Here is a 21,977-nt window from a genome sequence, read left to right as displayed (position 1 = left end):
TGTAATCAAATCAACATCTAAGATTTCATTCACGGAAACAAAACAGAGAAGAGTTGAATGTCTGACTATCAATACACATTAACTTACGTTCGGGCTGCCTCTAGGCTATATCTAAAATGGTCAATATAATATTAGCATTTTCGGACACTTGTTTTCGGCATTTTGAAGAGCATGGAAAAAAGGCCACTGTACTGAATTGACACACAGCTCTTCAATAAAACATCAGTGAACTGAAAGGTCAATGGAAGAATCAACGTAAGAAGCTGGCTAGCTATGGGTGGACCATAAAGTCAAGTCATCGTCTAGCTCTGAGTAGCTCTTTCATGGTGCAGGGCTGAGAAGGGCTTACCGTGTGTGTGTGTGTGTGTGTGTGTGTGTGTGTGTGTGTGTGTGTGTGTGTGTGTGTGTGTGTGTGTGTGTGTGTGTGTGTGTGTGTGTGTGTGTGTGTGTGTGTGTGTGTGTGTAAGCCCTGAATAAGCACTGTGACTACCCCGGCAGCCCAGTATTTACCCTACTTCCACCCAGCCACGGCAGTGGGAGGAGGGCTTTTACGTAACAAAGCGTGCCTTTTCAATTCCGCTGCCCATTGACTGCTCTGGAAGACAGGGCAGCCTTGTGAGGCCCACTGGACAAGAAGGAAATAGGTAGGGTTGGGCGGTATCCAATGTTCATATGGTCCTTCTCTCATCCCGGGATTTACGGTATTACCGGCTTAGTATACAAGGGGGCGCCATGCACTGTCAACTGTGGGACCGTATACTGTATAGACAGGTGTGTGCCTTTCCAAATCATGTTCAATCAATTGAATTTACCACAGGTGGACTCCAATCAAGTTGTAGAAACATTCAAGGATGATCAATGGAAACAGGATGCATCTGAGCTCAATTCCGAGTAAAGGTATTTCAGTTTTTTTTTTTTATATAAATTTGATAACATTTCTAAAAACCTGTTTTTGTTTTGTCATTATGGGGTATTCTGTGTAGATAGATGAGTGGGAAAAAAATGTAATAAGGTATTTTTTTGTTCAATTTCTACACATTTGCAATAAAAAACAAAATTACGTTTTTGTTTTATTATTATGGGGTATTGTGTGTAGATTGAGGAAGGCAATTTTTTTTTACTTAATCCATTTTAGAATAAGCCTATGACGTAACAAAATGTGGAAAAAGTCAAGGGGTCTGAATACTTCCCGAAGGCACTGTAGGTAGGAACTACCGAATGTCATTTCTGGTGAGTTTGGACATTTACAAGCAAATGTGAAGGAGAGACATTGTGCAAATGAACAAAGTTTTGGATGCATGTTTGTCTACAGGAACAACATTACTGGCTCTGGAGCAGCATGTGTACACGCTGTAGCTGTGTGGAGTCAGGAGTCGCTAGGGCAACAGGCCAGCTCGGGGAAGAGGGGGAAGGAGAAAATGAACCGAGGAAAAGAAAGAAACTCAAGGAAATCAAGATAGCAGTGGAAGCTGTACATATAACTAATCCAAAGGGCTTGACTTCTCAAATATCGCAGAAAGCTAACACAATATGTTGCCCCGTCAACGTATTAATTCAGCCACTTACTTAGATAACTAACAAGTTAAATTTACAGGTCGTGTTCATGCAGAATTCTGCATTTTTCACACATGAAAAATGTGTGAAATTATAAAACATGATAAAACAGAAAGAAATATCTTGCTGCGTTTCATAAACGCAGATCTAAAATGCTTCTTATTGTATTTCTGCTCAGCATCAGACTAATTTTGTGCTCCGACTGATGTGTAGCTACTTTTCTCCGGTACTTTTCTTTTCACTTTGTAGCCAGCCTACATTTCTTGCTAAAATGCAACATTAACTTTAAGCAAAACATTAGGAAATGTAACTAGCTATATTTTTTCTATGATAAACATTATAAATATGATGGTCGTGCAAAAAAATAACTTGCTTCTTCATTGTAAGCTCATTTACTCTGCCAGCCAAATAGCGTTGCACTTCTGTTGTCATCTGATGAAAATTAAGCTATTTTCTGCCGAATGTGTTGCACCAATTTATTTTCTGTGAAGGAAAACTATAGTTGCACGTCCCTGATCACTCTACTGAAATAAAAAAAACACTTGACTTTCAATATAAAACATGACCCCTCTCAATACACACCTGCTCCCCCTTTCTCCTGTTGTGCTATTTACAAACAAATAGGTGACTGGCTCAACTGTTCTGGTGAACTAGGGTAACATGCTGACTAGACCGCAGGCTCGCGTGTGTCCGCGTTCGCGCAAGTTGATTTTGTCCCCCCACACCAGACGCGATCAGGACACGCAGGTTGAAATATCAAAACAAACTCTGAACTAATTATATTAAATTGGGGACAGGTCAAAAAGTATTAAACATTTATGGCAATTTATCTCGCTAACTTGCTGTTGCTAGCTAATTTGTCCTGGGATATAAACATTGGGTTATTATTTTACCCGAAATGCACAAGGTCCTCTATTCTGACAATTAATCTACAGATTAAACGGTCAACCGAGTTCAATTCTAGGAATCTCTCCTCCTTCAGGCTTCTTCTTCTTTGGACTTTATATGGGGGTTGGCAACCAACTTTAAGGTGCATTACCACAACCGACTGGACTGGAGTGTGGACCTCAGTTCATCTTTCAATCACCCACGTGGGTATATGCTCCTAAAAACCAATGAGGAGATGGGAGAGGCAGGACTTGCAGGGCGTCGAGCGTCACAAATAGAACCAAGTTCTATTTTAGCGCCTAGCTACACAGACGCTCATTGATGCGCGCGAGCAGTGTGGGTGAAATTATTGAATAACATGTATGTTAAAATTTATTTTGCAACACTCGCTCACGAGACACGAGCGGTGTGGTCAGCATGTAAGCTTCATAATGTTAAATAATGTGACAGGTGAAATGGAGAACATGATCTGCTTTATCTACTAAGGTATTGCACAAGTTGACTGCAGTTATTTACTTAAAAAGTAGCTACAAATACTAAAATGAATTGAAAAACATTTGTTTCAAAAATAGTTTCAACGGTGTTGACAGTATTGAAAAACCATCCAGTGGCTATGTCCAAATATCCCAGCATACGGTATACCGCCCAAGCCTAGAAATAGGTGAGAGGAAACTGGCAGCAACACAGCAGCCCTTCCTCTCTATCCATCTTTCCTTCTCTCAGTCTCTCCTTATTTGTGGAGGACAGGCTCACAGTAATGGATGGAACAGAATAAATGGAATGTTAATCTAACTCATCAAACACATGTGTTTCATGTGTTTGATACCATTGTTTGATACCGTTTGATTGACTCCATTCAGCCATTATTATGAGCCATCGTCCTCTCAGCAGCCTCCTGTGATACACTCGTATCCTGTGGACCGGTTCGTACATAAAACATTCTTCATTCAGGCTGCAAAGGCGTTGATTTTTTTTAGAATTTTTTTTTTTTAAATATGCGTACTTTCTTTATGAAACACCATTTTACACCACCATGCTACTTTACACCATGCTACCATCACCATGACTCATGCTAATTCCTGACATTGTGTACAGCATTCAGACCAAGGGTAAACAACAGACTGCTGCAACCTGATTGTCTGAACGCAACATCCGGGACTAGCATTTAGCCACTAACCAGACCAGACAGACCGGACCGGACACGTTGCGTGCGCGAGCGTCGCAAAATAAATGTAGAAATCCATGTTATTCAATTATTGCGCCAACGAGCGTCTGCGTTACCAAGGGCTAAAATATAAGTCAGTCCTATTTCTGACGCAGATCGAGCTGAAAGTCCTGCCTCTCCCATCTCCTCATTGGTTTATAGAAGCAGGTACCCACGTGCCATCTCCTCGTTGGTTATACCCACGTGGGTGATTGAAAGACGAACTGTATTGCCATTGTCGTGGTAATACTATGAAAGTGTAGATGAGATCACCATATAAGTTCAAAGATGAACAAGCCTGGAAGGAGGAGAGATGACTAGAAAGATTCGGTTGGCCATTTTATGTGTGGATTAATTTGTCGGAGTAGAGGACCTTGTGCAGTTTATGTAAAATAACAACTCAATGTTTATATCCCAGGACAAATTAGCTAGCAAGTGCAAGCTAACTAGATAAATTGCCATACATGTTTAATGCTTTTCGACCTGTCCCCAAATTAATGTCATTGGTTCAGAGTTTGTTTTGATATTTGTGATCGGGTTTGGTGTAGGGGGACAAATAAATGTATGCACGATGGCACACGCGCGCAGCAAGTTTGGGTTCCGTGTTAAATGGTGATGGAAAATGGTGTTTCATAAAGAAAGTTTTTTTTAAATTATCCACCATCTCCTCATTAAATCAAGGTAAGGAGGAAATCGACACCTTTGCAGCCTAAAATGAGAATGTTTTATGTAGTACCTGTCCACGGGGGATAGGAGTGTATAGCTGGCTGCATACGTTCCCTTTGGGCAGTACAATGAAACTGCTCAATATCACCACCTGCCTGCCTTTTGGTTCAAGCCTAGATTAAAACAAAAACAAAGAGGCACTCACACAACCCAAATTCCAGTGATGGTCAAGGCAGGCAGACTGACAGGTAGTATCGCCCAAAAAGACATGTCCACTCCCCGTCCTGTCCCTCCGCTTCGGGAATCCGTCTTCTTCTTTCTCCTCGTCCTTGGCCAAACTTGCACTCTCCTCTCATGAACTACCATTTAACTCAAGGTAACTGGCAGCTGCATCTCAGCCGATTTGTTCGTGACTTTGGCCCCAAGTTGGGAGCGAGGAAAGGGAGAGAGTAAAGCGCGACGTGTCCCGTCTAGAAAGAGGAAAAATGTATAAATACTCATCATCATCGTCTTGTCACTATTGGCTATCATGATCAGGTCCGAACAGTTAGCTATTTTAGCCGCCTGGTTTAGTGTAAACACACCAGATGATCAGCTTTTTGACACTTTCGCAGCAAAATGGCAGAATTTTATGTGCAACATTTGCATAGCTTCAGTTAGAGGTTTGATGCTGAATTCCCTAGATATAAACTCTAGCAAATTGTTACAGGAAATAAAGATAAGATACATTGGCAGTATATCACTTTTTCCCTTTTCGATTAGAATCAAGTTTTTCGCTCTCACCTTTTGTTTCTTCTTGCTCGTCTGAGCGCCTTCAGCTAGCTGCAACACCTCTGTCAAAAGACAATCCAATGATTGTCACCTTTTAACGAGGCAAATCTCCGGTGTTTCTCACGAAAAACTAAGGTCAGTTAATTCAACGATGCAGTTGCAATAGTCCATCAAATATTTGGGTAGTTTTAAGTCCTCCTTGTCCGTTTTTCTTCTTTGAATGGGACAATTTGTTTTTTTCTAAGGGCACAGACAGTGTGTGGCGGGGTCAAAAAGCATCAAAGCGATCCAGCCAGCTGTTGAGCTGGACTCCTCCCACAGACGCGAGATTGAGTGGATTCAATTTAACTCACCAATGTGCGCCGGTTGGAGTAGATGTGCAGAAAATGACTGGAAATCCAACGGCCATAAAGGACGAACTCCGGTCGCGTGAACTAAATCAAGTGCAACTATGGGTTTTCTCGCGCCTCCAATGCGTTGACGTTCCAGCCTGCATTTTCTCTCTTGGGGAAAGTAATTAGACCTATTTGCTTTGTTTGTTGTTCCTAATTTTTTGTTTGTTTGTTGTTCCTAATATTTTACTCAATCATATTGTAATGAAACAGCACACGCAGGGTCGTTACAATATTATTATCATTACTCTTGGAATGACATTGTTGTTACTCAGTGTATTAACTAGACCTAAATCCCAATTACCCTGTTGGGCATGCATGCCTTGGGATAAATATTCTTGATACCATGGTGTGTCTCAATAGTCTGACCCCCTCTCATCATCTGCTTTCAGTCCAATATTTTGAAGGAAAGGAGACCTTCAGGTCAAACCAAATAGGTAGCAGGAAATAAGCATAGCATACTAGAAGTTGCACAGCTGTATCATGTACATTACATCTAAATCCGTAGGGAATCAATTTTAACACATTCATCCATCATCAATATGACTAGGTTGAAAACTAGCTCTCAGGAATCCAAGAGGCCATACCCATTCGAACCATTGACCACAGCACGGCCGATGTTTGCCTGGGGACCATATGGGTGAAGATTTTCTGGAACTCAACTTGCTGTTGCTAAAAATATGGAGATTTCTGTGCATGCGAGATCCACTAGCCTACCTCCTTTCAGCTGCTCCACTTGTACACAAAACAATTTGAACAAACATAGTTATTTGTCTGTTGAAACAGTAGGCTATTGCAAACATAAGCACGACACAAACAGGTTGTCTAGCAATTTCATGTTATTTTTTCAGGAGGGGAGTTACATGCAGTTATTTAGGCAAGCTACTGTATATCAAACAAGCAAGACACACATAGAAAAAAACGCTCATTGTTTTTGCTGCAATGCAATTTGTAGACTGCGTCTAGCTTGTGCTACGGCAATATCCATTACAACAGACTTAGAAGGTTGTAGCCTTCATATACACTTAGTGTACAAAACATTATGAGCACCTGCTCTTTCCATGACATAGACTGACCAGGTGAATCCAGGTGAAAGCTATGATCCCTTATTGATCAGTGTCAATGAAGGAGAGGAGACAGGTTAAAGAAGGATTTTTAAGCCTTGAGACAATTGAGACATGGATTGTGTATGTGTGCCATTCAGAGGGTTAATGGGCAAGACAAAATATTTAAGTACCTGGGTTTTTCATACTCAACGCTGCTGGGTTTTTCATGCTCAACAGTTTCCTATGTGTATTAAGAATGGTCCACCACCACCCAAAGGATATCCAGCCAACTTGACACAGCTTTGGGAAGCATTGGAGTCAACATTGGCCAGCATCCCTGTGGAATGCTTTCGACACCTTGTAGAGTCCATGCCCCAATGAATTGAGGTTGTTCTGGGGGGGATAATTCTGTCCTATTAGAGTTCGCCAGCTTGTAGTCCTAAAACCCAGAAATTAGTTATCTCTGGTTCGTTCAGCCATTCCTATTGGGAAAATTAATAGGGAAAGAGGTTAACACAGGTTAGCACAGGCTTAGGTATTCATAACTGGTTGTCTGCGTGGATGGTCCTATTAGAGTTCGCCAGCTTGTAGTCCTAAAACCCAGAAATGAGTTATCTCTGGTTCGTTCAGACATTCCTATTGGGAAAATTAATAGGGAAAGAGGTTAACACAGGTTAACACAGGCTTAGGAGATCTTATATGTTTTGTTCTGAGATAATATCAATTAGTTAACATGACCTTTATGAATTATGAAGCCTTTACTGTATGTGCTTTTTTTGTTACATAAATGCTTCAAAATTCACAAAAAGTAACATTAGCTGATGAAGATTATATCATAGAACGAAACGTATAAGATCTCCTAAACCTGTGTTTACCATAGACCTTATTTTCGGCGTTTATCCAAAAACCCTAGTTTGTTAGTGCCTACAAAAAGATCATAGTTAGTGCCTACTATTGCTCTCTATGTAGGCAGGAATTTGAGACAATATATCCACAGGAAACATAGCTGCAGGAAGTGAGGGTGCTGCAGCACCCCCTGAAAATTTTGAATAAAAATATATATTATACACATTTTTAACACATTTTTGCTTCATGTGATAGTTGGTTTAATTAATAATACTTTCCTGTGGATATATTGTCTCAAATCCCTGTCCATATAAGGACCAACCACGCAGACAACCGGTAGAGTAAGTTCAAATGTAATTTTATTCAACATTCTGGCTTGTGGAGGACCTGAGAGGACCATTTCAAGAATCAAATTTAGAAATTCACCTGTCTGGTCCCCACTCCCCAAGCAAGGCCAATGTGTACAAAAGTCCTGACCAATGTTCCTTCTGCGCTGCACACGTGCGCCACGCACCTCATCCAGGTCTGCTGCGCAGAATAAATGCATGGTATGCAGAAACACAAGTGATTGAATGTCACTGAGTTCGCCCCATTAGTTTGCACTATATAATCAACTTTTTTCTGTGATCGAATCAACATTATATCAGTCCCTTTTCAATGCAACAAAACAAAACAAATCCAACTTTGTAAGACTGAGTCTATGATTTTGTTATAGGCAAAGCCAGAGCACAATGGAGTAGAATTCTATTGGCGGGGGTAGCCCACCAGCGGTCTTTCAATCATCTGTGAGTGAATGAGCTTTTCAGATCAGAGCACAGAAGTGTGCACATTTGTTGATATTCTTTGTTAGTTAGCCAGTTATTAGCCCCCTTAAAAATAAGTATAAGCCAGTAATGGTGAGTCACCTCTTCCTACAAGAGCACAAAACATGCAGGCTCCATTTCAAGCTGTCTTTGAAAAGCCAGTCAGGTAAAACGCTTGTCATAATTAAAGGGGCAGTTTTGTATTTTTAGACAGGCTTGAATTTGCAAATAAGCCAATAGGCAGAGTATGGTATGGTAATAATAATTAATTGTATTTTGTAAAGTGTTTTCATGCATCATACAATACAATACAATGCAATTTACAGTCACCTATTTGGCCCATGGTGTTGCAGACCAATTAAAATTGTATGTCAAACCCTTCATAATGTAGAAACGTATTTTTTTAAGTCTCATGCAATGTAGGCCTACATTGAGCAACACATATAGGCTACTGAAACCTATATCATAGAAATCAAAAGCTATTTCCATGTGAAAATGTTTGGGATTTGCTCCATTGGTTTTGTTGGTCTACACTACTTACTGCTCAAATAGCCACCAATGTCAGTGGTTAATTTGAGCCAACAGGATCCGGCACCTCTCAGATTTGACTTTATTTGTTCCGGCACCTATTTGCCCGCATCCGGTACCTCTCGCGGCATGACTTATTCATTGTTTCCCTGTTCGAACTGTAGACATTCTAATAAAAGTGATCAGCGTTAAATCAAGTTGCCTTCTCGTTATTTCTCCCGCCCCCCAGAAAGACCATAATGTAAAAGCACGGTGATCCTTCTGTGTAATCATCCTATCCTGCCACACTGATTCCAGACCTGCTTTCTTCTTTGTACATAGAGGTTATGGGGAGGGCCAGTGGGGTAAGTAACTGATCTTGACACAGGTCTTGGTAGTCGTGGTCAGCTAGTGAAGAGTTCCCTACGTAATCATGTTAGCCTAGGCTAGTCATCTCCCTATTGAATTTGAATTGTGGAAAAGCAGAATAAAAAATGGATAAGAAAAGGCAATCGAGTTGGATTATATTTTCAAGTCCAAAAATCCAGAGAGAGATGGTGAAACAAACCCAGAACGAGTCAGATAGCTGTCAGTGCCTGAGGAGAGGAGTGAGGGGGAAACTGTTCCTGATGGCGATGCCTTACCTAGCAGCACTGCTAGAAACGACTGGAGGGATTAAACTAGCAAAAGAGTGGCTATAGTAAATCACCATCCTATGCCTCAGATGTAAAAAGAAATCAATAAAATAAAAAATAAAGAGCCCTCAGAAAAATGTTTTTTGAACATGCCCGCCCAAACCAAGGCGCATTTGGTGGGAGCAAGTCTTATAGACAAGGTTAAAGAGGACACCCAGGTTATAGTTAACACTCAAAATGAAAAAATAGACACTACAGCCAGTCTTCAGAACAGCCTTAGAAGGAGACTAAACGACACAGCCACAGGCCCGCTCATGGCTTTGAGCAAGAAATTGGCTCTCAGGAGTTAAATGGACTTGACATGGGGAGAGTCATTGTGGGAGGTTTTGAAAACTAAGGTAGGACATTTTTTTTCTTTTACAAACTTGTTCGGTACTGTGAAGATAATCTAAATAGGTGCTTTATATTATCACATACAGTAGGTAGGAGGCCTATATATTCTCATATGTGTGTTCTGCTGTAGCCTTCATTGATTTATTTTATTTGAAGTTATATTCCGATATTGTGATATTTGTTCTACTGCTACATTGATGTCTTGAAAATTATATGAAATTCAGGTCTTGTAAGCCCCACTGTCACGACCGTCGTTCAAGGAAGGCCAAGGTGCAGCGTCGTGAGCGTACATTTTATTTGATTGGTAAAATGTCGCCAACAAAACAAGAAATAACAAAAACGACCGTGAAGCTACAAGGGCTATAGTGCCCCTAACAAAGACAACTTTCCAACATAGACAAAAGATGAAAAGGCTGCCTAAGTATGATTCCCAATCAGAGACAACGATAGACAGCTGTCCCTGATTGAGAACCATACCCAGCCAACACATAGAAATACAAAAACATAGAAATCAGAACATAGAATGCTCACCCCAAATCACACCATGACCAAACCAAAATAGAGACATAAAAAGGCTCTCTAAGGTCAGGGCGTGACACCCACAGCTGAGTATGTGTGCATTAGTGGATGCTCCTCCCCAGAGGAAGGGGAGGACCATCCTCCTCAGTGAATTTCATCAAGAAATGAAATTGTAAAACATTTTAAAAGTTATCCTTTTCAGATAAAACTATACTAAATATAATCACGTCACCAAATAACTGATTAAAACACACAATTTTGCAAAGAAGGTCTACAGTAGCCTAAACAGCACCAGGGTAGCACCATGGTGTAGCACCGTGGTGAAGACAGCTAACTTCCGTCCTCCTTTGGGTACATTGACTTCAATACAAAACCTAGGAGGCTCATGGTTCTCACCCCCTTCCATAGACTTACACAGTAATTATGACAACTTCCGGAGGACGTCCTCCAGCCTATCAGAACTCTTGCAACATGAACTGACATGTTGTCCACCCAATCAAAGGATCAGAGAATTAATCTAGTACTGAAAGCTACAGCTAGCTAGCACTGCATTGTATAAAATGTGGTGAGTAGTTGACTCAAAGAGAGAGAAAGGCAATACTTGAACAGTTTTGAACAAATTAATTTATACCAAAATGAAGGAGAAGCAGAGAAAAATAGAGAGATCTCTTTTTTTCACTTTCAGTCTCACTTACTTAGCTAGCAAATGCAGCTAGCCAGTTTAGTCTACTGAAACACCCTGCTCAAACAGAGGGATGCTATGTTAGCTAGCTCGCTGCGACTTTCCAACACAACACTGGAACTCTCCCAAGTCAAGGTAAGCTTTTGGTATGACTAATTTATTGCCACCTGGGCCCACCGGTGTAACTGCTTACTGACTGTACTGTATGATTGTAGCAGGTTTACTAATGTAGCGGGTTTACTTCTATTAGCTATGCTGACTATTATGACGTTACTTTAGCTAATATGGTGACAACGATGTAGGCTGTTTGTAGAGGTTTGGCTTGGAAAGGTTTTTTCGCCTGGTCACAAACATTTTTGTGCATTGAAGTCCAAAGCGAAGGGAAGAGAAGGAATACAACGTGGCTGTCATAAGAGTGAACACTGTTTACGCGTGATCAGGGGTGTATTCATTCTGCCGATATTGTTGAATAACGTTTCTTAAACGGAAGCAAATGGAACAAAACAGGGATAAACATACCTGAATTTGTCCAATAGAAACTCTTGTTTGCAACTGTTGGACTAATGATTACACCCTATGTCAGGTGGATGCAGGCAAGAGTGTGCAAATCGGTATTGAATGTCACCGTCTGTTGTAGCAACCTCATGATGGGTATAGGGAAAATTTGAGTATCATGTAGCAGCCTAAACCTATGCTGTTACATTGAACTGGGTGAATGGAATATGAATGAGACTCATCCAATATGCTGTAATAGAAAAAAGGCCATGTTCAAGAAAAAAATAATCTTCCCTCATCTTAAACGAAACTGACCGCCACTGGCGGGTGTTCTGCAGTGTCGTCAAAAAAAATGTTGGTGTACATTGATGTCTAGAAAATTAGGCTATAAGATATTCGGACTTGTGTAAGCCCCACAGCTATAATCAAGTATGTCGGCATAATTGCTCAGTGCCCCAAACAATTCGAGGGAACATTATTAACTATTAATAATCCTTGCGTGTTAAACGGGCTTGGAAACCTAAGAAACTCTACTTTATTATCACCCTGAAATAATTTTACAATTACAAAAGATACACTTACTGTACACTATTCGAACACAGATTCCTAAAGAGGTATATTATTTTGCATTGCAAGTTTACCTGAACTAGCACTTTTTGAGCTAATAGAAACTCAGGAGTGAACATAAAAAAACGTTGACTCGAAGCTGTGTTACACATAAAAAAAAATGGAAATCAGTGGTAAAACAGCTAACAGTAAAGCCGTCTGCGTACATAGGTTTGGCTGGCACATAGCAGAACTGGGCTAGGCCAACCGAACGAGTGTGCTTGCATACTCCCTTAATAAAAGACGTTCGCCTGAAAAACGAGAAGAAAACGGCAATATTACTGTCCCTATTGAGAGGGCATAGCAATAAGTACACTTCCCCAAAATACGCCTTACGTGTGTATTTTGTAGTAGTAAAGGTTTCCAAAACCGTATCACAATCAAGGATTAAAAAAAACATGTTAGATACAAGTTTGGATTAATACCCCTCAGCTAATCAAAATAATCAAAATCAAGAGACAATGATTCCAAATGCAATGTCATAATGCATTTGGGAGTCAAAGGAAAAGGTTGAAAACGTCTTCATACTGCCACCTAGTGCTTTGAAACCTCATTGTTTCCCAAATTATGAAGGAAAAACTGGTGTTTTGCTTGATACCAAACCTTAACTGGTGTCATGTGTGTAACATATCATACTGTAATGACCTGGCTAGATCATGAAGGAACAATTGTCCAGACAGAGGGTTGAGCTTACGGATTTACGGTTTATTAACCCAACTTCACACAGGCTACTGTTTGGCAGTAGCACACCCCAAATAAACGAAGGATACCCAATAAAACAACCGTGATCTTCTCTTGTAAAGGCCAGACGTAAGAGAGAGAACAATGGCTTAACCTGGTCTTAACTTCCAATGCTCCATCCCACCAAGTCAGAACCGTATGATAAATAAAAGGGGCATATAAGCAGATAATGAAAGCTCTTACAATGTTTGATGGTTACATTTCTCAAAAACAGGTTATAGGCTACATGTGTACCACCAAGTCAGAACAGTAGACGAAATGAAGAGGTGAAAATAGAGCAAATTATTAGGGTGAGGCACATGGGCTACTAACAGCTTACTACACAACATACTCTTAGCATTACTTTCTAAGCTACAGTAAACATATCTCCCAGGCAAATTACATGATTTATGCAGCAGCATACAAGACATTTTTGGACTCACCTTGTTGTGCTGTGCTCACTTGAACAGGAAGGTGGCGTGGGGGTCCTTCGTGGGCAAATTTTGTTATCAAACTTTGTCATCAAAGTCTGGCATTCTCTGGATTTATGGTGCTTTCGAGACAACTGGGAGCTCGAAGAAAAAAAGGTTGAATCATGATGACATCAGTGATCTTCAGGTCGTAGCTCTAGAAAGAGGCCTGAGTTCCCGATTTACAATTCCGAGTTGGATGAAAGTTCAAAACGTATTTTCCCAGTCATAGCTTGTTTTTCCCGAGTTCCCAGTTGTCTTGAACTCACTAAAGTCAGATTTTGCAGTTCCAAGTTAACAGTTGTTTTGAGCGTGGCACAAATCATGCTTCATTGACAGCATGACCAATGTTGAATGTTTATCATTTTAAACTAGGAAAAGAGACCCTTAATCTTAGACTTGTGACCACATAGACATTCCACTGAATAGCAGGCTAATGATTTCTCTGCAATGCTTGCAGTTAGCTATTGATTCCTTCCAAACCATTGTTGCAATTTGCAATTTCTAACTTGTTGTGTAATGTTTATGTCCAATGGCCGATGAGCACGGATACGTTTTGTCTATAATTTCTCTTCATTATTTCTCTTCATATGACAAGAGTTAAAAAGTATTTTCCAGTAGATTGTCGACTTGATTCATGATGATGACTGCTAGCTAAGATTTTGAAAGTATGATGTTGACATGATCAGTCCAATCACAGCTACTGTAGATATAACGTGATTTGACATATTTTTGTCTGTGGCCAATGACCTTGAGCCTTCTTGGATGGGCACTTCTAATGTAACTCTATGGCAGCATCCAAGGGGCTTTAATTATTTAGCTCTACCCTTAGACTTGGCAGTGACGTAGTGTCCCCATGAGTGTCAAAACACTGAGCCAATCATGGCACAACGCTCCACCACCACAGAAAGCACTGAGCTAGGCTGAAACACCTGCATTTTGGTGCTGCTTTACTCAAGAAAACAAAAAGAGACCATGTTTGTATGCGACTTAATTAACTCAATTATATATATATATATATTTTTTTACATCGTTTGCAAACTGATATGTGACACGTATTAATGCCAAAATAGCATGCAAAACAGGTGGGTTTTTGCACAAAATGTGGGGCACAAAACAGGTGGGTCTCTGCCCTGAATGACGGGTCGCCAGTGGATGGGAGACCAAAGGGTAGCTTTAGATAGATACATTATCTAGTCAGAGGTGCTGCCCAGCCTATAGTTTTTTTTTCTGATAGTGGCTATAAAGTTGAAAATCTGACTTGTATTAAAGGTACAAATTCAACATATTTGTCTATGTTGAAATTTAGTTACCATGATGACATAATCCTGTGGTTGAAATTTCACTCTCAAAAACAACAGTTTATGATGATAATTTTTTTTCAAATCCAATGTAAAATGCTGGATCCATGGATATTTACAAGATGTTAACAAACACTGACATATAGATTAAGAATTCCAAAATAACCAAATGGCCCATATGCAGACACTAAGACCGACTTCTAAGGTAGAGCACCTTAGACAGAGTGCCTATAACTTTGACAAAGCATCAATAACTCCTCACACAGCTGAGTTAAAGAGAGCACTGTGACTTCTCAATTCCCCTGAAATTACAAACCTGAACGGGTTAAAAACCCAACCCCTAACACTGGGCCAATTCAATATGCACCTAAACAGGCTATTTCATAAATTCCTTCACAATCAATAGCCTACTTCTCATAGTTATCATATCAATGGCGAATATATAATACATTTCAACATATCACAGCATAATAATGCATAAACATTCGACAAATAAATATTAGGCAAACACACCTCAAGTAGAACATTCTAATTACTCAGCCCTCATCTGCTGGATAACTAGGTGGACGTGACCAGCCGCAATCTCTGATCAGAGCCCCATCTGTTTTGAGCCCCACATTATTAGCAACAAAAAAAACACACAGGCTTGCCTGTTTTGCATGTTATTTTGGCATTAATATGTGTCACAAATCAGTTTGCAAACAATGTAAATATATATATATATATAACTGAGTTAATAAAGCCGCATACAAACATGGTATTTTTTTGTAATTCAGCGATATTGAAATCAATGTCATTTCCTATTTTTCTAATTGTAGGCTGCCTACAGTCTGTCATTTTTGACTCAATATATTTAATAATGTTTAACAACATGTGCTTAATGATATGCCAAGTCTTGATTTACATTGACATTTTAGTCATTATAGGGTAGGCTAAGCATTAGAATAAGCCGTCACAATATTTGCAGCCGTAGGTGATAATATCTTTCAAGGAGCTGAGCCTTTGTCAGTATTGTGGAATAATTATAATTTTAAGGTAAAATTAGACTTTCTTTCCATACTATCAGTATCGACTGTAGGCCTATGCCTCAATGATGTACTTAAAGTCAGGGAACGTTCTCTCTGCATGGTCTTTTGGGAAATGTTACAGCTTCGGCCTTTTTTGCAACAAAGCATCATTCAAACGTTCGTAAGCCTAAATTCCTTTGCTATCGGGAAACCCGGCCCAGGTCATTTGGTTCTTATATTAGATGAAGAACATTGATAACACATTAATCTGTTGTACAAATAAAGAAAATATCTGACATTATATTCCCATTTGAACTTTGCTGTGCTTTTAAACGGTTAAAAGCGCAGTGATAGACATTTGGGTGACAAACTAAACCAAAAATGTAATTGTTTTTCTATTGGAATTTGGTTGTGCTTTTAGATGGTTGAAAGCATAGTGATAACACATTGGTCTTTTTGAGTGATTATAGGTTGTTAATTAATTTATCAACATCACAATCACATATTACCCAATTCTCCATGTTGAAAGTACATTGTGTGCCCAGTGGGAATACCATAGGGTAGGGTCCACTTTTCTTACATTCATTATGATTATACAATATCTGATTATTATAAAAGGGAAAGAAAGGGGCATGGTAGTAATACAGGAAAGAAAGGTCCAATAACATCCAACAGTAATGGTCTCACCGAACTGTCAGAGCAGATTCCGTCCCATCACTCATCTTAAAGCTTTCTAAACATTTGCTTACTCTTTTCCAGTAATACTTTTTTTTTCTTCTCATAAAATATAAAACATTGTATCTCTCTGTAATTACATAGGTATTCAAATGTCATTCATCTATTTTAGTTACAGAATTATACACACTTTATAATGAGCATCAATGTACAGGTACAATGTACAGGTACATTTCAAACAATATGTCATACAGTATAGCCTCCCTGTATGTAAGCATACAACAACTTCAAGAGGTCTGGACCTTTATGGCACAGATTTAGTGAGATTTCTCTGTAACCATAGGGTCGCTGGTTCAAGACCCCCATTTAGTGTTTCCCACCCAATCATTATACTAGTTTCACACTGGAACCAAAGCCCCACACACTGAAGGCAGGGTAGAGAGGCTCTATGAAGGTGGTCTGTACTTTGTGAAGGAGGTTCATGCTATCAGACACACTGTAAAACGCCAGAGTCCCCTTTATCTGGTCCACATACACTCCTACCCTTGAGGACCTGGGCTTGGCTATATCTGTGCTCTGGTTCTTGTGCACAAAGGAATATTTGTCCTCAGAGCAGTACAGGCTCCAGGACTTGTCGTTCCAACCCAGGCTACATTCGTTGCTGTTGCCCTTGCGGTTGATGCTCTGAAAGGTGACGGCGATGTCTATCTCCGTTCCTCTCCAGTCTACCTCCCAGTAGCAGCGACTCCCTGACAGACCCTCCTTACACAGCAGCTGGGATGGAAGAGAGTTGAGTTGAATTGAATTGAATGAGTTTAGTTAATTGGATATGAATCTGACCATCCACCCACCCACCATACAATGTAAAGCACTATGAGTGCTTTGTAAAATATTATATGAAACTATGAGAAAGCCCTATCCTTTCCTAGTCTAAGTCATGTGATGTCACACCTGAGCAAAAAAAGTTTCTTACCTGCTGCCAGTGGTCGAACCTGTCTGGATGGTCTGGGTAGTTCTTGGGTTCGCTCATCATCTTGGCTACAGTGTTGCCCTCAGATAGGTACAGGTTGGGGTGGGCACTGTTGACATCCAGGGTCGGCTGGACCAGGTCTGGAACAGAGGGATAAAAGCTTTAGAATAGAAAGATAGACCAAACCAATAAATACTGTGGCAATTTCAGGGGGGTGTCCCCAACCAGGCCTTGAATGCAGGACCCTGAAACTGTCAATCCAACACTTAACATTTACAGCAGGGGGTTTGAACAAGATAGACCAAACAATGACCAAACAAGGCCTACATCAGAGGAACTACCAGTGTGATATGCTGTTTAATTATGCTGTTGTTTCCTTATAGTTGCCGAGGAGTAACAACTTATAAAGTGGAAGCTCCAGTTGCACTTCTCTCTTATTAAAAGAGAAGAAACTCTGTCCCGTGACACATGATTAGGTGTCAATATTGCGTAACTGTTTGTTTAATCATAAATGTTCCGTGTTTTTCCACCGCTGGGAGCGACACAGTTATGGATGGTTTTCACCTAACCTGTTCTGCAGGTAGACAGACTATCTCTGTCACTGTGGCACACTGGTTTCAATGCCAGTTTCATCCATCATGATAATGTGACCACAGGAAAGTCGTGTTACATTTACTTCCTTCCTTCAAATGAATATGAGTGTCTGCTGTTACAGGAGACAGGGCACAAATTGAAATAGACACACTGTTATTTAATAAAAAACGTGTTAAAATTACTCACATTTCTTGAAATCCTCTCTTGTCTTTGGTTCTGAATATTCTCTTGTCTTGGTTTCAAGTTCTTCTCGTGCCATTTGTTCTAGTGGTTGGATAATGTGGACCTCTTTGACTGTGGAGACAGACAGACAGACAGACAGACAGACAGACAGACAGACAGACAGACAGACAGACAGACAGACAGACAGACAGACAGACAGACAGACAGACAGACAGACAGACAGACAGACCGCAGTAATAAATATTTGATACAAACAAAAACAATTAAATAGCGAATAAATACACAACTGTGAAAACGGAATGAATTAAAACACTAATTTTCAAACATAGCATGACATACATTGTAAAGAATAACCAGAGCCAAGTCACCCAAAAATAAGAAATCACTGTGTAACTCACCTGCTGAGGCGATTTTGCTGATTTCCATCTTGTTGATTTCCTCCACTTGCACCTTCAACGCAGCGATGGCTCTCTTGGCTCCATCGAAGGAGTAGTATGGCACGACAGTGACATTGTTTAGATCCTCATACCCAGAGGGACCAGACAGAGACTGCCAGCTCTAGAGGAACGATGGAGAAAAGGTTGGAAAAGAGGAGCATGATGATGACTTTGAGCAATTCAGTTAAATAGCCACATTGATGATACAACATAATTACGCTGATTAATTAAGCTGAAATTGAGTTTGAATTAAGTTGAAAGGACAGGTGAAACAACGTGGTTTCAATCCACTTTTGCCCAGTATACATTTAGTGCCTGGAGGGAAGTATGATACTCCAGCTTCATCACGTTCCTGTGCCAGTTCCAGTAGCCAAGTGAATACAAGACTATGAAGTCTGGCAGTGTGAGACTGTAACTGTACATTATACCAACCTGTAGGAAGTGTATGTGGTCGTCAGTGTGGGAGAGTTTCTCCAGGTCAGTGTGTTTCTTCCTCAGCAGAGTTATCTCTTCTTCCAGGCGGTCCAACAGTCCCTCAGCCTGGATCACTGTGGTCTTCTCCTGGGCTCGCACCAGCTCCCTCACCTCTATGTACCTTCTCTCTATGGAGCGCAGCAGCTCTGTGAAGATACGTTCGTTTTCATCCAACACCGCCTGTGCAGAGTGCTGTATGGGAGAAATAGAGGGAGAGATAATAGAGCGGGAGTAAATGAAAGAGGGGACATGTAAGCAAGAAAGAGGGAGGGAAAAGGGGAGGTTAAAGAGAGAGGGACATCCCCAGTTTGTTAGGAAGAGTCTCTTACGAGTTTTGGGGGGTTTATTGATGTGATTTAAAATAATAAGCTCTCCCACCCACTGCTTGCATGCAAAGTTTCAAAATGCATGCATAGTTTCATAATGTTTTAACCCACCTTGACTGACTCCACAGCCTGGCGAAGGTCTGTCCACTTCTTCAGTCTCTGATCAATCCTCTGCTGAGACTTCATTAGAGTGGACCCCAGCTGTTTCTGTAGGGGACAACGTTTACACAATGTTATAGGAGCATCAACATATGAACCAGGCCTATGATGGATGTCATAATGTCTTATGTAGTATCTGTTATAAAGGCTTTATGAATGCATAGGGTGTGTAAAAAAAGGCCAGCTGTCTGAGGCTTTTTTAAGGGGGACTAGAGTATAGTATTACTAAAACTAACGTACTTGTTTCTCAACCCTCTCGGTGCCAGCCGGCACAGTGTCGTGGCGCTTGTGTTCATCCATCATGCAGAGGACACAGACTGAGGTCTGGTCGGTGCGGCAGAACACCTCCAGCAGCTTGTCGTGCTGGGCACAGATCTTCTCCCTCATCTGGCCCGTGGCCTTCACCAGCTTGTGTTTCATCAAGGCTGGGTACTCATAGTGGGACTGGAGGTGGGTCTCACAGTAGGAGGCCAGGCACAGTAGGCAGGACTTCACAGCCTTAAGAAGAATACGACACAACACAGGTTTTATATGACACTTTTACAGAACCTAAAGACACTTTACAATATAGAACAAAAAAATAAACAAAACAATGTCGAACAATGTTATGGGGGTAACAGGTCGTCTACAGTATAGCGTTTAAGAGTGTTGGGCCAGTAACCAAAAAGTCACTGGTTTGAATCCCCGAGCTGACTAGTTGAAAAATATGCCGTTGTGCACTTGAGCAAGGCACTTAACCCTAATTGCTCCTGTAAGTCGCTCTGTGTAAGAGCATCTGCTAAATGACTAAAATGTAAAAAGATGTTATATAAGTTTTTTCACCAAAATAAAATAAACCAAACCTTCTGTTTCCGAGTGGTGCAGAAGTCACAAAGGACATCACCTGGCTTGGAGGTTTTGGGCTGAGACTGGGAACTCAGGGTAGTGGAGCGCTGTTGGGCCTGCCCTCCCAAAGTGCTGTACTTGCTGGTAATGTCCAGGTCCAAGGTACTGGCACGGCGAGACATCTCTCCTGGGACAAGTAGTAGTCAGATCCTCAGGTAGAAGTGAGATCCCTAAAGGTGAGGTCCTCAGGTGAGATCCACAGGTAAATGATCAGTACAGATTTAAAAGGGGGTGTCAGAAGGTTAAAGTGAGGTCTAAAGATTAAATCCACAGGTAAAAGTGTGACCCACAAGTAAAAAGTTAAAGTTGAGTTTCCACATTTAAATTAGGTAAGATCTACTGGTAAATTAGGTGAGATCAGCAGGTGAAGAATGTTCACATATGTAGGAGATGGGATGCGTAGGTAAAAGTGAAATCCACAGAGATAGATGTTGACAAGTGGTTGGTTTCAGTGAAACTGTGTGACTGGAATGTGTGTTTGAGAGAGAGAGAGAGATTGTCAGTAATGAAGCCTGGTCACTGGGCTAAACCAGTCCTCCTGGTTGGATGTTTAAAGGCTGGAGAGGTGTGGCTCTTCACTGCACACAGGTGCTGCATTTCACAAAAAGACAGGTGAGCACAAAGGAATTTAATGCAGAGGGGAGTTTCAACAAGGAAGACACTAAAACAAGGTGTTATTTCACAAAGAATGATCAGTAAGTTGGCTAGCTAACTTTTATAAACACCTATAAATAACTTCCTTTTATGGTTTGTAAAGGAAGAAGCCAAAGTTCAATATACTGATCAAATCTGTCAATTATACCATGCCCAACTAAAATGTATAAATTACAGGAAACTGATCCAGTTTCGTGTAAAACTTCTATTCAGATGAGTGCTTCATTCATGCAACCACACTGTAACGAGTGTGCTGAGAGTCAGGAAGCAAGTTCAGGGAGTGAGTGATTTATTAAATAAATGCAACTAAATACAAAACAAGAAACACAAACAACGCACAGACATGACACTGGAACAGAAACAATGATGCCTGGGGAAGGAACCAAAGGGAGTGACATATATAGGACAGGTAATCAAGGAGGTGATGGAATCCAGGTGAGTCTGAAGACGCGCGTAACGATGGTGATAGGTGTGCGCCATAGCAAGCAGTCTGGTGACCTAGAGGCCGGAGAGGGAGCACACGTGACACACACTTTGAGATCCCTTCATTCTGAAAGTGTTCATCTACAGGAAAGGGAGGACCAAACTCCTTGGTGTCCACATCACCAAGAAACTATCATGGTCCAAACACACCAAGACAGTCGTGAAGAGGGCACGACAAAACCTTTTCCCCCTCAGGAGACTGAAAAGATTTGGCATGGGTCCCCAGATGATTTTACACTGTTACACTGCTGCTACTCGCTGTTTATCTATACATAGTCACTTTACCCCTACCTACATGTACAAATGACCTCAACTAACCTGTACCCCGCACATTGACTTGGTACCGGTACGCCCTCTATTGTTATTGAATTTTTTACTTTAGTTTATATAGTAAATATTTTCTTACCGCTATTTCTTGAAATACATTGTTGGTTAAGGGCTTGTAAGTAAGCATTTCACTGTAAGGTGTTGTATTCGGCACATGTGACAAATAACATTTGATTTGATTTGTCCACTGCTGTCTCCTAGGCAGCGTTTACACAGGCAGCCCAATTCTGATATTTTGCCACTAATTGGTCTTTTGAGCAATCACATCAGATTGTTTGACATCAGATCTTTTTCAGAGCTGATCT

At 40.7% G+C, this 21,977-nt stretch overlaps 2 protein-coding genes across 2 annotated transcripts in view; both read right to left on the bottom strand.

Annotated features, from left to right (window-relative positions):
• Positions 1-5,494, bottom strand: part of LOC139571086 (transmembrane protein 150A-like) — a 105,554-nt gene extending 100,060 nt beyond the window's left edge. Inside the window, exons 1-2 of the mRNA XM_071393620.1 lie at positions 5,096-5,494; positions 4,518-4,782 (exon numbers count right to left, since the gene is read on the bottom strand). Of these exons, the coding sequence (XP_071249721.1) occupies positions 4,518-4,678 (161 nt within the window). The 5' untranslated portion in view covers positions 4,679-4,782; positions 5,096-5,494. The remainder of the gene's footprint in view (positions 1-4,517; positions 4,783-5,095) is intronic.
• A 10,462-nt stretch (positions 5,495-15,956) lies between these two features.
• ftr14l (finTRIM family, member 14-like) lies at positions 15,957-20,667 on the bottom strand. The gene is made up of 8 exons (XM_071393586.1): positions 20,166-20,667; positions 19,564-19,821; positions 19,276-19,371; positions 18,797-19,030; positions 18,326-18,485; positions 17,931-18,038; positions 17,154-17,290; positions 15,957-16,954 (listed from the first exon to the last, which is right to left on the bottom strand). The coding sequence occupies exons 1-8, from the start codon at positions 20,328-20,330 to the stop codon at positions 16,568-16,570; spliced, it is 1,545 nt and encodes a 514-aa protein (XP_071249687.1). The 5' UTR covers positions 20,331-20,667; the 3' UTR covers positions 15,957-16,567.
• Between the last annotated feature and the right edge of the window lie 1,310 nt (positions 20,668-21,977).

Source organism: Salvelinus alpinus, chromosome 3 (genome assembly GCF_045679555.1).
Source record: "Salvelinus alpinus chromosome 3, SLU_Salpinus.1, whole genome shotgun sequence".
NCBI classification, from domain to species: domain Eukaryota; kingdom Metazoa; phylum Chordata; class Actinopteri; order Salmoniformes; family Salmonidae; genus Salvelinus; species Salvelinus alpinus.
Note: the sequence above shows the minus strand (reverse complement) of the source record. Positions and strands in the feature narration are given on the sequence as shown.

Bases quoted from the DNA above. Each gene is read 5' to 3' on its own strand.
- ftr14l (XM_071393586.1), bottom strand. From the start codon at position 20,330: ATGTCTCGCCGTGCCAGTACCTTGGACCTGGACATTACCAGCAAGTAC. The intron at 18,486-18,796 runs GTTGGTATAATG...TCGTTCCTCTAG, and splicing joins ACCACATACACTTCCTACAG to AGCTGGCAGTCTCTGTCTGG. The intron at 18,039-18,325 runs GTGAGTTACACA...CTGTCTCCACAG, and splicing joins CAGCAAAATCGCCTCAGCAG to TCAAAGAGGTCCACATTATC.